Source organism: Prionailurus viverrinus, chromosome A2, assembly GCF_022837055.1.
Source record: "Prionailurus viverrinus isolate Anna chromosome A2, UM_Priviv_1.0, whole genome shotgun sequence".
Taxonomy (NCBI): Eukaryota; Metazoa; Chordata; class Mammalia; order Carnivora; family Felidae; genus Prionailurus; species Prionailurus viverrinus.
Window position 1 is genome coordinate 142,416,566 of NC_062562.1, and position 17,829 is coordinate 142,434,394.

Here is a 17,829-nt window from a genome sequence, read left to right on the forward strand (position 1 = left end):
ATCTATACCCTATAATCATTGTTAACTAAAACAAAGTCCCTGGACTCTGTCCATTAGAAACAAAAGGTTTAAGAACACAGGTAGAAGGTAAACTTTACATTAAACTTCATCAATATATTACCTTTTATCCAGTCTCACTCAGCTGCATGTACCTTACATATAAAAATGGGAACTTTCCTACAGCTATAACAACATTTTATAAAATACTAAAAAAATAAAAATAAAAAATGTATCACAAGTATAATAAAATTCTTAAAATTAGGGGCGCCTGGGTGGCTCAGTCAGTTAAGTGTCTGACTTCGGCTTAGGTCAGGATCTCATGGTCTGTGGGTCTGAGCTCCGTGTCAGGCTCTGTGCTGAAAGCTCAGAGCCTGGAGCCTGCTTTGGATTCTGTGTCTCCTCCTCTCTCTGCCCCTCCCCTGCTTGTGCTCTACCTCTCTCTCTCAAAAATAAATAAACGTTAAAGAAAAAACTTTTTAAATAAAAAAAATTTAAAATAAATTATTTGTCAAATCACAACTTGGCACCTGATAATCTGCTTATAAATATAGCTGATGATGAAACAAAAGAATTTGCCTGAGGTTTGAAAGTAGTACTAATCTAATAAAAAATATACAATAAATAAATAAATAAATAAATAAATGGATGGATGGATGGATGGATGGATGGATGGATGGGGGCACCTGGGTGGCCCAATCAGTTGAGCGTCCAACTCAGTTTCTGCTCAGGTCATGGGATCAAGCCCCACGTTGGGCTCTGTGCTACGATAAATTCTCTCTCTCTCTCTCTCAATCTCTCTCGGGGTGTGGGGGGGTGGGGGGTGGGGAGTATTTATCCCATTATCTTCTCACAATAAAACTTCTTTTCCATTTTAATTTTCTTGTATATGTAGCTTATACAAAATATCAGTAGATATTCCAGACAATAGAACAACCAGGTATTAATTACCAGGTAAATACATAACTCAAATTTAACATTATTAGATATCAAAAATGTAGAGATTATGTTTTCCCACTGTATTGATAGTATTTTAAAATCAGACTGTAAAGTGGATCAAAAAAATACATATATGTATGCATATACATGTGTGCATTTTTATGTGTGTGTGAGTGGGAGATGTGTGCATACTCTATATTAAACTGCATGTCATCTTACCAAAGACATTGATTCTGTAGAAAAATCTCTTACGGATTTAACATAAACCTGAAAACAGAAAGAGGATTTACTTGTATACAAATAACCTCCAATGTGATTGCAGACCTTTAATTGCAATAAAGCTACACACTTAACTGTATAATATTCAAATTCACTAGAATAGCATAAAATTATGTCTTACAAATTAAGACTGACACATGTAAAGTTGTCTAAACTTAGCTTAAGTCTAATTTATCAATTTGAAATATCACAGGACCACCCCTAGCCTATACAAGGCCCTTCCGGACACCAGAGAAAACAGGCAGACAGTGGCCTGCAGGCACATGGCTTGGCCCAACTCTACTTCTCTGACAGCCTTGACCAAACAGGTAGTCTCTGTGTGTGTGCACACACAATAGAGGCTGTGGGGGGAGGGGTGAAGCAGGAGGTAGAGAATGGGCATCTTCATAAAGAGTAAGATAAATGGAAATCAGTTTTACCTAAAAAGGAGCACTTGATAAATTTAAAGCAAAATCAAGTACACCATCAAGAGTCTGATGGTATAACTGCAAAGAATAACATCAGGTCTAGAGTACCTATGAAGTTTTAAAAATTCCATTAATAAATAATTAACTTTAAAGGATCTTTCTTTTCTACCTGGAGTGATTCTAAACATAAAGCCAATAAAAGAATTTCTATTTTTTAAACTTAAAATATTTAATTAACAAAATTCAGACTAAATTGTTTATCTACAGATTTATAGAAATACTACTCCTATTCCATCACCTGAACTCATGATATGATTAGACTAAAAATTACACACTTACATAAACAGTTGATCTGAAGTCCTCAAATGCTTTCAAAAATAAGCAATGTTTACCGTCTTTGCCTGTAGATGAAGATGCTGACAAGACAGAAAATCCAGCCACTGCAATGGTGTCCTACATAGAAAAAAAATGGTTTTAAATCATCAAAGTATCTGTAATTCTGAATGTCATATAAATTTTTATTTTTATTATTATTTAAAAACAGGAATGATTTCTATAAAATGGAAAACTTTTTATAGGTTAGCCTACACATGTTTAATGTTTTCTGAATATAAGATTGAGACTATCATTTCCTCTGAAAGGGCATCAACAATGTAGCCATAGACTAGTGCAATGTCCTAATTCATGGACTAGGAAAACACCAACTAAATCACTTGAAAATTGCTATTTAGTGAGAGTTCAAAAATCAATGCTTACCTCAATTTGTATAAGTTTGCACAAATAACGAAGAGACAAGAGATGAACCAAGAGTAATAAGAATGAAATTTAAATGAAACTAAATATCAGAGTTGAGAGACTACATTGAGAAAGACATTTCATTAGTGTAAAAACTCCACACTGTCACAAAGCTAACGTATGTACATATAAATCCAGAATATGAAAATAAATGAGAAATTTCCATTTATATACTAATATGAAAAAAATATTTTCTTTCTACTTAGGTTTATAATAGTAATAAGAAGCCAATTCCCATTTATTCCTGCCTCTCTCATTCTTTAGTTAAACCGCCTTATTTTCTAAATACTGGAACATATACATTCAACATGTTTTATATTTATGCGTTATATATATTATTCTACTCTTCTAATTTTAACACCAAAATCTGAAGATACATAAAAACTCCTGGGCTTCAGGCAGCTTCCTTCAATAATCTTAATTTCCACCAAATGGAAGCCTTCTGCATTACTGACTTTTGCTTTGTACATACAAGAAAGGGTCCCGTGTCAATCCCAGGATTCTCTACTTAGACCTATTAAACAAGGCTGTGAACACCTTGAAGACAGGGGTCATGTGTTATTCTGCTCTGTATTTACAGAGCTTGGCCCAAAGTAGGCCCTCCATGAACAAATTGAATCAAAGTATAGACCTTATATTGCCTTTCTAAGATCTCTAGCTCTATTCAGATATTTTAAGTCTGAAAATTTCTGCATTTTTTCCATTCTTTACATGAGACTGCAAACATAATTGTCTGTGTTGATAATGCTAAATAAACACAACTCTTCATAGTTAAATGGGAGAAAATTATCCTCACTGAATATTCTTTATGTTTTTACCATGTTTTTAGGCAGTTTTAATGGGAAATAAAATAAGCAGTAAGATTGCTTCTGGAATAAATTACTTTTATAAACTGAAAAATATGCAATGCTTTCAACTTCAGACCAATATATTCTGATTTAAATGAAAACTTACAACTTTAGTCTAAGATTTAAAGTTGTTTAATCAAACTAACACAGGAAGATACACAGAAGTAGGGAATCATTGATTTATCAGTTCTAAATTCTCTTAAAAGCACAAAAACTAACCTATCTCATGTCCTTTGCTATTTTACTTGAAAATATCTCAAATATTATATGAAAAGAAATCTACTAAATACAAGTGTTAGTGCTACGGATGAATATTTTTCTATTTTTATGTATAAACTTAAGAATAATGAATATTTAATAACGAAAACATTTTAAATAGAATACATCATTAAAAGCAGGACATTAGCATTAGTAAGAAAAAATTTTTCAAAAGTAATTCTACTTTAACATTAGCAATACAATTCAGTAAAAGGTTATAAGAAAACTTTTCTTCTAGGACAAAATCAACATAGAATAACAACCAAAATTCTTTAAGGAAAGAAAAACAATGTGTTTATTTACTATATTTATAAAGATGAACTTATATTTGAATATATGTATATACACACACACAAACTGCTAAAGGCCCTCAGAGATCTCATCCCCACCAACATGGCCTGTTTTATTTCCAGATACGTCTATACAATACTACACAAATCAGATTCTCTTATATGCCTACTGCTTTTTCACATAACATTCTTTGCTTATCCTGAGCCCCACTAATAATAAATAGCATTGTTCTCTTTTGCATATGGCTGATCCTATCTATCTTTTAAAGCCTGGACTGTAAATGCTTCTTATGTGGTCTATCCTAGATTGTCTGAGAAAAAAAAATTCACCCTTCTTCTGAACTCAACTTATGCAGTATTTTAATTTTTTTTCACTTGTGTGTTATTTACAAAGATTTCTTAATGTTTGTAATGCTCTTAGAAGTCTGTAAGATCCCTGGGACTAAGAATGTCTTATCTACCTACATATCCCATACAAGCGACTGAAGGGGCTTCTGTTCATAGCGAGTGCTCAAAAGAGTATATGTTAAATAAATTAATTAATACTGGTAAAATTAAAGTACAAATCTAAACAAAAGACGGGAAAAAATGAACAGTTCTTAGAATCCAGTTCCCATGAATTACAAATCATAATAGCTTTTAAATTAATTCAAATGCACAGAGGATAAGAAAGATAACCATATAATAGGCAGTATTAGTTTGTATAAACATTCATTAGATTGAGCTGAAAATGAGATTTAATATGCATTGTTCTAATTTCTAAGCTTCTGAAAAGAGCATACTGAAGCCATTCAAACAAGAATAGGAATTACACAGTTCAGTGCTAAGAGTGTATACTGATATACAAAGCAGGTATTTATCTCCATCTGCTGAAAAAAGTATTAGGAGGCAGCCAGCCTGAGAAGAATACCATATGACTTAAAGTGGTAAGGCTTTATCAGTATCTGTGCATGAACACGCTAAAAATAAAAACACATTTGGTATACCTGAAATCTTTTAACCTACTCCGGATACTCAGTTATCAACAAGTGGGTCATTTCCCTTTTGTGTGTGACCTACTCTCTCACAGTGCCTTAAAAGGAGTGAGCCTTTGTAATTAAACAATTCCCTTTTGGGTTCAGCCAATAAGAATACATCTACTGCAAACCAGTTTCACAGAAAAATCAATGAAATCAGCACAGGAGTTTTTTAACATCAAGAAGTGTTTTTTAATAACCAACAGTAAACCTAAAAAGAAAAAAAAAAAAATCAGGCAACTTATTTGCATATTAACAAATGTGATTTTTATATGCCAATATCTTATAATCAGTGGTGGAATAAGAAATTAATATGTGACTAACAAAAATGTAAACTACAAGACTAGCGAATTAATTTGCTAAGTTTTAATAGATGGTATATCCAAAATTCTCAAGCTGTTACACTTACTGAGTAGAAAATGGACAGAGAAAATATGAAAAAATTGATAGTCCAAAAAGAAAAACCCTTATTTAATAGGCATTAAGTAATTTTTACTATAGTGACCTTGCAAATCTTGTTATCATACCTCAAAACACCATTAAAGAAGGAAAGAGTACAGGGAGAAGCCAGGAATCTGACGTCATTGGTAGGGTAGTGACTGACAGAAAATGTTTTTCTAATATAAAACACGTATTTCATGAGCATTAACATCTATTTGGTCACATAATGCCAAGAACTTAATTGGAAGTAATATATGTCAGATTGGCATAAAACCCAAAATCTTTAAATGGTTTAGAAACCACTATATGATCGGATGCCCACCATCTCACCAGCCATATATTGTTGTGACCCACTCTGGAATTCTGCCTTCTCATGATACTTGAATATTCCAAGATCCTCACTCAGGGCCTTTGTATACGCTGTTCTTTCTGACTAACCCACTCTCTTGGTACCCACCTTCCTTCTTTCTGTTACTTTTCTCATTCTACTACTCATTCTTAGTTATGTATCATATCTGGATAAAATAATCACATAACAGTTGTTTAAGTCCCTCTACTCCACTGAGCACTTTCCCACGATGCAAGGTAAATAACCCTCTTATTCAGTTAAGATGTTTCTGACATCCGGTACAGAAGACCAAAAACACTCAAGTGTTTGGACAACTAAATGAATAATCAAATACGTGGTGGGGGAGGGAGATATATATATATAAAACCCTCATCAAATAAACTGTGCAAGTACTACAAAACTTACTGCTTAGAATCTTAGCATCTCACAACTGAAAACAGGACTTTAGAGATCATATACTCAAACATGTTCATTTTTCAGATAAGAAAATAAGGACCAGAGAGGATAAGTCTAAGGTCACATCCAGCTAACGAGTTGTAGATTAAGACGAGAATCCCGATCTCCTCACTATTCTACATCTTTCAGAACTAAATCTCACAGGGATGGATACACAATGTACTGATAAACATCTATAATTCTGATGGTTTTGTGACAAAACTTTTTTTAACTTTCAAAATACTTTGAAAGTCTTTCCTCATATTTTATATGCATATATTAAATGTTAAATCTCACTTTAAAGGAAAGCTTAAACTCAAAAAATGCCTCAAATGGAGAGAGGTTCAGTTACTGTATGTGTATTCCTACAAAATGTATCATTAGTTTAGCAAAGCAAGGATTATAGTTTTGTTAAAATTCATTTTAATGTTTTAGGATTTTTGTTGTAATCAAATATGGAGCTAACCTTAAGGGAATAAGCAAGTGACAAATGAGAAAGGCTTAAGAATTGAATTAGAAAATCCATTATTTTATGCAAAAAGTTTTACTTTTGATTTTCAACAATTTTTAACCTTAATACTACAAACTCTAAAATAAATAGCCTAATTAGACCTCCCAAATGATCAGCATTCATGAATTTAAACCCAGAAAGATTTTAAAGTAAACTGTGACCTCAGACTTCTCACCATTGTACTTTAAAAAGGAGAAACTCTGACTTATCATTAACATCCTCTGTTATCTGACAAGTACTAATTAGCTAGTGTAGTTCTATTCTATTTTAATGAATACCTGTTTAAAATATATTTCAACTGCAGAAAACACCTTTCATATGCCAGTTAGGTAAAATACTAATATCTCATACATTGTGCATGTTTTGTAGATGCACTGCCCATGTTCTGCTAATCCATTATATTAGAACTCTTGTTTCCAAATAGGAATTTAATTTAAAAAACTTAAAGAAGAAAGATGAAAATGTCTTTAAAATATAAACAGATCCAGGCATCTGGGTGGCTCAGTCGGTTGAGCGACCAACTCTTGATTTCAGCTTAGGTCATGCATGATCTTACAGTTGGTGGGATTGGGCACTGTGTCGGGCTCCGTGGTGACAGCATAGAGCCTGCTTGGGATTCTCTTCTCCCTCTCTCTCTCTGCCGCTCTCCTGCTCATGCTCTCACTCTCTCTCAAAGTTAAATGAAAATAAAATAAAATAATAAAATAGAATAGAATAGAAAATAGAATAAAATAAAATATAAAATCTAGACCTCTAATATTTAATACCATGTATTTATTTTTAAAACCCTTCTCTAAAGATGTCTAAGCTATGTTGTAAAATAAAGCAACTCACAAAACATGAATAATATTGTCATTTGACGAAAAATGTGCATATATGAGCTCATCTGTGTGCACACACAGATACACACATACAGAAGTATACACATAACTATACACATACAGGACAGCTGGAAAGATGAAAGGAGAAGCAGCACAGTGGTGGTTTTATCTAACAAAGGGACTAGGCACTGGGAAAGGGGCAGCTTTGGCTTTCCCGGTTATACTCTTCCATAGCACTTGAATGTTTTTTAAACCCATGACCATGGGGCGCCTGGGTGGCAGTCGGTTAAGCGTCCGACTTCGGCTCAGGTCATGATCTCACGGTCCGTGAGTTCGAGCCCCGCGTCAGGCTCTGTGCTGACAGCTCAGAGCCTGGAGCCCATTTCAGATTCTGTGTCTCCCTCTCTCTCTGCCCCTCCCCTGTTCATGCTCTGTCTCTGTCTCAAAAATAAATAAACGTTAAAAAAAAAATAAAAATAAATAAAACCATGACCAGACAAGAAAAACACAATCTTCTAAACCAAATATTTACAAGATTTAACCCAAGTCCACATGATCTTCCTGAGGCAAGAAAAGAATACAGTCGTGGAGATAGAGTCATGTCTCCACTTACTACTACAAGTCCTGTAACAAATCTTAGCTTCACAGTGGTTATCTTCTTAAAACTATGATGACCCTTACCACAGAGGGTTATTAAAAGTTCAAATGATAAACATATATAGAAGCACTTTGTAATCCATAAAATTCCATACAAATTTAATATCCTAAATAAAAGGATTAGGAAAAAAAAAAAACACTAAACAGTAGAAGCTGGCTATCACAAATGTCTGAAAAAGAAAAAATGTTTTCTATTACGTACTTCTTAAGCAAAATCTAGCTAACAGTCTCCTAAGTATAGCCATTATCATTGGCTATCGAACTATATAAAATAAAAAATAGATGACACCGAAGTTCATTTTCCTTAAATCACTAGAAATCAATATTTACAATTTCTTTATATCATTATACTTCAAGGCGACCAACTATGCTAGCCAGAAAACCTCTCTAAAAGTTCTAAACCACCCCTTTACAAAAACATAAACACACACATGCATGTGCACACAGTCACAGAAACACCCTTCGAGTAAAGAGGAAGTATAAGATAGAGATCCATACACTTAAGTAAAATAATTTTTTAAATGTATACATAAAAAATATAACACACACTTTTCTCATACAAACTCTACCTAGAACATTTCCCTCAAAGATACACTTTTGTATTGTTTTTTAAAAATGTTTCTAAGAATTTTTTTTAAATGTTTCTTTATTTTTGAGACAGAGAGAGACAGAGTATGAATGGGGGAGGGTCAGAGAGAGGGAGACACAGAATCTGAAGCAGGCTCCAGGCTCTAAGCTGTCAGCACAGAGCCGGACGCAGGGCTCGAACTCACGGACCGCGAGATCATGACCTGAGCCGAAGTTGGACGCTCAACCGACTGAGCCACCCAGGCGCCCCAAGAATTTAAGAATGTAAAACACTGTATTCATATTAGCACTTAACTTTCACAAATTCTTCTAAAAATAATACAGGATTTTTACAAGATACTCATTTCTAATATCAAATCATTATCATTTCTGTATAATGTGGTCACATAACTGACTACTATTAGAATTCAATATTAACACAACTATATACCATAATAGAATCATATGAAATTCTGCCCTTAAAAAGCAGTTCTTAATGGCTGTGGGTTCATGGATCTCTCAGGATGAGTTATAAATGGCCTTCTGGGGGGGGGGGGGGGGCACATGTACATTTACATACACATTTAGTTGATTCAAAAGCATCTTCTGATGATCTATACACTGCTGGGGGCTCACTGGAAATCTCCGCATCCTAGAATACTCATCTTCATCTACAAACTAATGGTCCTTTCACAAAAATTAAGTAGGCTTTAATTTAATAGCTAGTTGACTCTTTAAAAAAGATAATAGAGCCTCCCTCCTGATCATGCATTAAAATTGTCTTTTCTCTGCAGCAGGAATTTAAAGCAGATAATTTAATGTCTTACTTATTAAAAAATATCAGGAGAGAAGAAAGCAAAGGCAACTTTAATGATCTGAGCAAGTTGAAAGGAAGCTGACTATAATTTCCTGGCCCTGGTGTGTGAAATCTCCAAAATCTCTCTGTTAAAAGTATACCTCTTTGCAGATGGAAAGAGTTCATCTGAATTAAGAGCATAAAACTACATTTCATATGTATTTCATATCCCCTGTAATCCACGAACACTAAATATTACTAATTCAATGTATTAGAGCAAAACTTGCCTATGCATACCTAGTAGCATAAAAAATGAGGAAGCATTAACAGCATTTGTTTGTTTTTGTTTTGTTTTTGCAAGGATGAAGAGCCAGAGAAATTGTCTGTTAAAGCTAGTTTCACATGCAAATTAGTCACCAAACTGGTATTGTTTCATTTTTCCCTATCTAACAAAGTACTGTAACATACCATTTTCTAGTTCAGAGGAAAAAGGATATGTAAGGTTTTTTTTTCCCCCCAAATAAGTGAAACTTCCCTTGTTAAACACCTACTTAATATTCTCACTTTCATCCATATTCTCCTTTCTCCTTCACCTCATCATTTCTGAAGAATATCTCCCTTAAAAAATGTCATGATTTCAGATCTTAAGCACTGAATTTTTTAGAACTGCCATCCTGAATATTAATTATTTTACCTAAGCCGAAATAAAGTCATGTCTTCAAGGGCAAGAAGAAGAAGAACATGCCTTTACTGGAGGCACCCACAAAAGTGCTCTATCAAAACAGCCGTATAGAGCAACTGCTTACTACCCTACCTAAGTGGCCTGAAGCAGACGGTCAGGTAACACTTCACTTTTAAGTACATTTGCTTCTGGAACTCTGCTGTACCACATCAACTAGATTAGAACTATACATCTCAAAATTTTAAAACTGTACCCCAAATTACTCTAGCTATCATTCTGAGAGAAAGTCTGATAAAATGTACTAGGAGTTTCAGTACATAAATTACACAGCAAATACCTTATTTCCTTAAATTCTAAAAGTAAGATTTTAAAATATACCAGTGATGTAATAACAACTTTTCACAGGAGGGAAAAACCACTATGCTGATTCTCCTTCCCTTCTTTCACATTATAAATTAGGAAGAAATTAACTGATTTACCACCTCTTCACAGAAGCTTTAGCAAAAAAGACAAAACTTGAGTTTGGCAATCTATTCCCAAAATGCTTGTAGAAAAAAACAAAAAAAAGGCAGATTTTCTTACAGTTTCCTTGACATAGATCTTTATTCTAGACTCCAAAGACAGATTTTACAAAATAGCACCATTTCTCAAGTCCACAGAACTATTGATACATCACCAGTTTCTGAAACTACTGTATGTCGGACTGATTCAGAATTCACAGCTAATCCAACATTCTCATTTCATATTTGATTAAATGTATATCTGGAGATTATCAATGGTTACTCAAAATCCAGTAATTAACTGGAAGCCACACTCTGGGGCTCAGACTCAGTTGCCCTTTCTCCACCCTGCTCTTCCTCATTGGGGCTGCACCTAACTTCAGTAAGAGAAGATAAAAAGAGTTGTAACAACAGCTGCCAGTACTGAGTTCCCACCTATTCCCAGCAGTAGGCACATTTATCTCTAATCCAAACAACAATCCAGAAAGGTAGGTATTATTATCCCTATCTTATGATTTGTTTAAAGATTTTTTTAAATTAATTTTTATTGTTTAACTTGAGATTTTTTTAATAAAAAAATTTTTAACAATTTTTTTAATCTTTAAAGATTAAAATAAAAAAGGCTGAATGGAATTAAGTGTTTTGCCCCAGTCACACCTGCTAGGATTTAGACACTCTGACCCCCTACTGCATCTGGAACATGCACTCATACTTCAGAGTGTTTGTACTTGCAATTTCCTGGTCTAAAACACTCTTTTTTAAAAAAATATTTGTTCAGTTTTGACAGAGAGACAGAGAGCGGGAGAGGGGCAGAGAGAGGGAGACACAGAATCCAAAGGAGGCTCCAGGCTCTGAGCTGTCAGCACAGAGCACGATGTGGGGCTTGAACCTACAAGCCATGAAATCATGACATGAGTCAAAGTCGGACGCTTAACCAACTGAGCCACGCAGGAGCTCTGCCATTTTAACTATTTTTAAGTGTGTAACTCAGTGGCGTTAATTACAATCACGATGCATGCAACCATCATCACTATTTCCAAAACCTTTTCATCATCCCAAACAGAAACTCTTTAACCATTAAGCAATAACTCCCCATCCCCTCCTCCCATCCCCAGACCCTGATAACCGCTAATCTACTTTCTGACTCTGAATTTGCCTATTCCACATATTCATATGAATGGAAACACACAATAGTTGTCCTTTTGTTTTGGGGCTAGAACTTTCAGTAGAACATGGAAGAGCAATGGTAAAATGAGCAACCTTGTTTTGTTCCTAATCTTAGGGGGAAGCTTTGATTCCTTTACCACGGAGTTTGATGTTAGCTGTGGGTTTGTCATAATTGCCCTGTATTGTGTTGAGGATTTCCCTTCTATCCCGTGGTGTTTCCTGAGTGTTTTGATTATAAAAGGGTTTAGGATTTTACCAAATGCCTTTTGTGTATCAATTAAGACAACTATTTGTTTTTTCCCTTTGTTCTATTAATGTGATGTATTATAAGGATTGATTGCTGTATGATGAATCAAATTGCACTCTTAGGATAAATCCCACTTGGTCATATTGTCAATTCCTTTTAATATGCCGTTGGGTTCAGTTTGGTAGTATCTTGTTGGATTTAGGAGGCATGTATTTTGAAACAATTATTAGAAAATAACTCGAAAATACACAGTGTTATAGCTTATATTATTTTTTAGTTATTAAGAATTATTTTTAATTATGTACATATACATTGAATACTGACTATATTGAATATTAAACATTAAGATGAAGTGAGAGGAAAATTTGTTGCTTTTTATGTCAATGATAAATTTTACAATCTCTTAAGAATGTTGCAATTTTAAAGATGTTGCTTAATATCATTTTTTTACATAACTACATATAATGAATCTATTAAAAAAAGATCTACAGGATGAATATAGTATCAATAATTTTCAATCTACTTCTAGAACAATAAAGTAATATGAAAATGGTTTACCCCTTCATAGAAAACTTTTGCACAGTCCTTTGCTAATTTTCCAAAAAATAATACATTGATGGTGTTGATGGCTGAATCTGAATTTTCTTGTTCTACAAAGAGAAACACACATACAAAAAAAAAAAACAAAAAAAAAAACCACTTAATTAGATACAGCAGTTTTACACACACAAGAAAATTGATGACAGCTATACTCTAAAAACAATAGTTAATTCAAAATGCAATTATGAAGAATTAAAAATTTTATCATTCACTTTTAGGTTAACCTTAAGTATTTCAAAAATAATGCACAGAATGCTGTTAGGTACCAAAATCAAAATTATAACAAGTTTCAACTAGAATATATTTTATAAATTTCTATAAATATCACATTAACAGCACACAATAACTACTTTCTATTTATTTTCCATGTTTGTAATAAAAGGAAATGAAATACAACAATTACTCAATTTTTATAATGTATAACATATCATCCCCAAAACAGTTCACTGTTACTGAACTTCTAGTAATCCACAGTGTCAGTACATTAAGTTTTATTCTAGAAAAGTGATTTTCTCCTCCCACACTGACAAATGGAAAAGAATAGAGCGTGTGTAAAGACCAAAATATCTGTGACTCTGAAAATGAAATTTACTTGAGAAATAAGGAATGAATATTCTACAAGTAACCTCATTTGGATCTTCTAGGCTTTGGAAAAGAATCTGCACAATCCGCATTCTCCAGAGGTCACCTCCTGTAACCAGTGCGGTAGGGCCAAATGCTAAGACTCAGTTGTACCATCTGAGGAAAGTCTCATTCATATCAGCTTTCAAGTACTCAACTACTCCAAGAAACTGCCATCATTTCAGATTTTTTTGAATCTATGCAGTGCATGAAAGACCTTTGCCAAACTGACAATCCTCTGTGTGAGTCAGAACTGTTGAGTCTGCTACTCTGTCAGATCTGGTGGCACTGAGCAGTTAAATAACTAACACATGGCTGCACATTACCTCCTTTCACTTGCCTCTTCAACTCCTCAAAGCAAGTATATACATAAATTGAAACACTAATGTTTCTCAAACACATAGTGGCTTCTAATCAAAATATAACACACTTTGTTAATATTTGAAACGACCTATCAGAGGTCTGTTTCTGGCCATCATGGACTAATAAGGACCGGATTTATTCTCATCTTAAAACAACTAGGAAACTAAGAAAAAAAATATGAAACAACAGTTTTCAGGTATCAGACAACAGTAAGTGTAGGAAAGCGATCTTTCTTTTTTTAATATTTCTAAGAGAGAGAGAGGGAGACAGACGGACAGAGCATGAGCGGGGGAGGGGTAAAGAGAGAGGGAGACACAGAATCTGAAGCAGCTATCAGCGCAGAGCCTGACTTGGGATTTGAACCCACGAACTGTGAGATCATGACCTGAGCCCAAATGGGACTGAACATGTGCCCCAAGTGCCCCAAGTACCCCAGAGAGCAATCTCTTCGAAGAGGAAAATAAGGCAATACCCCTGGCTTAATTCCTGGAGAGCTTCCAGGCAGCAGAAAATGGAGCTCAAATTCAAACAAAGCTCAGCAGCCTCAGTAAAGGATACTCAGTAAAGAAGAGCTCAGATACAAGGATACTAAGGTGGCTAGAATTTGCAGAGAAGAGTGTCAAATGGAAGACAGCAGCACAGACAGAGAGTGCCCTGGTGATACGAAGATGGGTGCCTACAGATCTTTGGTGGAATATTGATCTCCAATGGCATGAAGGCAAGAAGGTCAAGAAGCGGAAGAACCACTTGAAAGGAGTAGGCAGAACAGTTCTGACATTCACATAGAGCTAGGAGCTGTTCTGGTTCCAACCAGACAGAATGGTATCCTCATACGCAAAGCCTAGAATAGAGTTGTCGGAAGGGTATTTTCTTAGTGATAAGGCCAAATTAACCTGAAGATAAAGGCTGTTCTATACACACCCCAACAAAGCTAATCAAACTGATTCTAAGAAAATTAAATATATCCTAAAATCAAGACAAATAGTATTTAAAGGATAGCAAATAAACCCAACATTAAACAATATAAAATTCTAAGCATCCAGCATCCAATAAAAAAAATTATCAGCCAAGAACATGAAGAGAAAATGGAAGATGCAAAAAAAATCTCAAAATGAACTTTGAGAGTAGAAAAATATAACATTAGAAGTTAATATGGGGCACCTGTATGGCTCAGTCGGTTAATGACCAACTTTGGCTCAGGTCATGATCTTGCAGATCATGGGTTTGAGTCCCACGTTGGGCTCTGTGCTGACAGCTCAGAGCCTGGAGCCTGCTTCGGATTCTGTGTCTCCCTCTTTCTCTGCCCCTCCTCCACTCACACTCTTTCTCTCTCTCTCAAAAATAAACAAACATTAAAAAAAAAAAAAAAAAAAGAATTGGGTGCCTGAGTGGCTCAGTTGGTTGGGCATCAGACTTCAGCTCAGGTCATGATCTCACAGTTTGTGAGTTCGAGCCCTGCGTTGGGCTCTGTGCTGACAGCTCGAAGCCTGGAGTCCTCTTCAGATTCTGTGTCTCCCTCTGTCTGCCCCTCCCTGGCTTGCACTCTATCTCTCGCTCTGCCTCAAAAATAAACAAACATAAAAAAATGATTTTTAAAATTAAAAAATTTTAAAACATTAAAAAAAAAAGAGGTTAATAGTATACCGAGTGGAGTTAACAGATTAAAATGAATAAACTGTTACAGAAAACTGAAAAACAGAGAAGAATCAATGAAAAGTTGATTTTAAAGATCAACAAAACAAATCTCTAGCCAGAATGATCAGGGGAAAAAAAATGATAGAAAGAGAGAATCAATGAAACAGAACATCACTACATTAAAAGTATATCATACCAACATTAAAAGTATATCAAAAATATATTAGGAATAACTTTAAGCCAATATACTTGACAACTAAGATGAAACAGAAAAATTCCTTTAGAAACAAACTATCAACATTACTTAAGGAAAAAAGATAACCCAAAAAGCCCCATAAAAAATGAAGACATTGAACATAGGGTTTAAAAGTTTCCCACAGAGATTTCCAGGCACAGCTGGCTTCACTGATGAATTCTACAAATACTTAAGGAAGAAATAAAAGCAGATAAACTCATCCAGAAAATAAGAGGAGGCACTTAACACTCCTTTCAGGAGGACAGCATTACTCTGATACCACAGTCAAAATCACCACAGAAAAGACAGAGTTGGAACAACATCCTTCATAAACTGTTTAACCAAATATTAGTAAATCAAACTAACAATATATCAAAAGGATGATACATCAGGCCTACCACTTGATCATGCTTTATTTTTCTTCAGACATTTCTACTTAATACTAACTACTTTTGTAATTATTTATTCCCCTACAATGTAAACATCATGAAAGCAGGGACTTTGTTTTGGTCACTCACTGCTGTATCTCCCATATCTAAAACAGTATCTCATATGTAACTGGTTTTCAGCAGTTACAGAATGTTGTAGTTCAAAGTCTGTTTCCCATTCACTGCTGCAGACCTTTCTTCAAACCAATTTCAGGCTTTAGATGAGATCTATTTTGGTCCTCAAATACTCCATGGTAGCTCTTCCTAGCTTACTAGGATTATTTGAAGGTTACTAGGAAGAAGGAATAATCTCCTAACTATATATAGGTAACAAATAACATGCTGAAAGTAGTATTTTAAGAAAGTTAAGTTTGCTAGGCTGTTTAGGTCACACTAGTGAAACTAGAAGGTAGAAGCATCAGTTAGCTATTTAACAGTCTAGATATGAGATTAAAGAAATCTGAAATGAAACAGAAGCAATGGGAGAGGGGAGAGAGGATAGATAGTGGGGGAAAATTTAATGGAAAAAAATTATTTCATCCTATAGTTTCTTATACTACTGTGCCTATGTGAGTATGTACATATATGAAGTTATCCATTTGCAGATTACAAGCAAAAGGTTAAGCAGAAATGGTCGTATTATATTGTATACCTTGTAATGCAATCTTCAAAACAGCTGTTCTATTTCCACCAGAAGTTAAGGAAGAGATAATTGAGAGTTTTCCCTAAAATGAGAAAAAATAGTTATACAGAAGAGCCAAAAGAGCTTATTATAACAGCAAGAAATAAGGAAAAAAGGGGGAAAAAAAACCAAAAAAACAAGGTACTGTGTTCATGTCACCATATTTAAGACATGAAAGTGATTTTACTAGAGCAATGTCCAAAGACCTAATTATTTAGGTTCACAATTTAACTGTTAAACAATCTTGTTAGTCAAATATTATCCAATACCTCATTTTACAGATAAAGTGAAGAGGCTCACCTTCAGTTCCATTTTAACCTAAAAAGTTATACTCTACTAAAGAAAAACAAAAATTTTGCTCCTAGAAAGAAAGAAACACTAATTTGAAGAAGGGGCACCTGGGTGGCTCAGTTAAGTGTCCAACTTTTGATCTCGGCTCAGGTCATCATCTCACAGTTCAGGAGATCAACAGTCTCTCTCTCTCTCTCTGTCTCTGCCCCTCCCCCTGTTGGTGCTCTTTCTCTCTCTCTCTCAAAATAAATAAACAAACATCAAAAAATTTTTTTTCAATAAATAAAGAAGGGTTAAAAAGTGCAGAATGGTCATCTCGTAAGTAAGGTCTGTGTGGACGACGCAAAGGACGAAGGCACACATCAAGTTTAGTCCTCGGTTTTCTGTAATGAACCAGCTATCTGCTTAAAAAAGTTACTTAATCAGAGTTCCTCAGACAAAATGAAGTATTTAACCTGGTAGTTTCTGTAATTTCTTCTGGCTCTAAAATGTAATGATTCTATCAATAAATACATTATAGGTTTCTTTGAAAACTTCCATATGGAAATAAAAGTTTAAAAGACTTTTAAAATGGATCACGTAAAACATATCTCCCATGCTAATATTCTAGACTTTGATGTAACCACCAACAACAAAAAACTATGTGTGTAGACCAATTTTACTTACAAGATATGAATTCGAAAAAAATTAAAATAAGGCTATCAGTTGTGCGGGATTTGGTCAAAAGTAAAAGTAAATAGTTCCACTTAGGAGGCAGAAAGCTGGAAAAAAAACAACAAAAAGGTGGACAATGTACAAATTTCAACATCTTTCTTGACCCACCAGAGAACTGAAGTCAAAAGACAACCAACTAATCAGAAATCTAGGAAAAGAGAAAAACTTCCAATAAGACAGGGGCAACAGGGAGTTGAGGTCACAAGGCAACCAACTTATCAGAAATGTAAAGGGAAAATCTTCAGGGAAAGATGGGCG

The 17,829-nt window shown here is 34.5% G+C and overlaps 1 protein-coding gene across 4 annotated transcripts in view; it reads right to left on the bottom strand.

Moving 5' to 3' along the window:
* The window catches only part of POT1 (protection of telomeres 1), an 80,378-nt gene that overhangs the window by 54,522 nt on the left and 8,027 nt on the right, over positions 1–17,829 (bottom strand). For 2 of the 4 annotated variants that reach the window (XM_047849058.1, XM_047849057.1), the window contains exons 3-6: positions 16,537–16,609; positions 12,561–12,652; positions 1,962–2,075; positions 1,156–1,203 (exon numbers count right to left, since the gene is read on the bottom strand). In XM_047849058.1, coding sequence (XP_047705014.1) covers positions 1,156–1,203; positions 1,962–2,075; positions 12,561–12,652; positions 16,537–16,609 — 327 coding nt within the window. The remainder of the gene's footprint in view (positions 1–1,155; positions 1,204–1,961; positions 2,076–12,560; positions 12,653–16,536; positions 16,610–17,829) is intronic. The other 2 variants (XM_047849059.1, XM_047849060.1) reach the window with 2 other exon arrangements.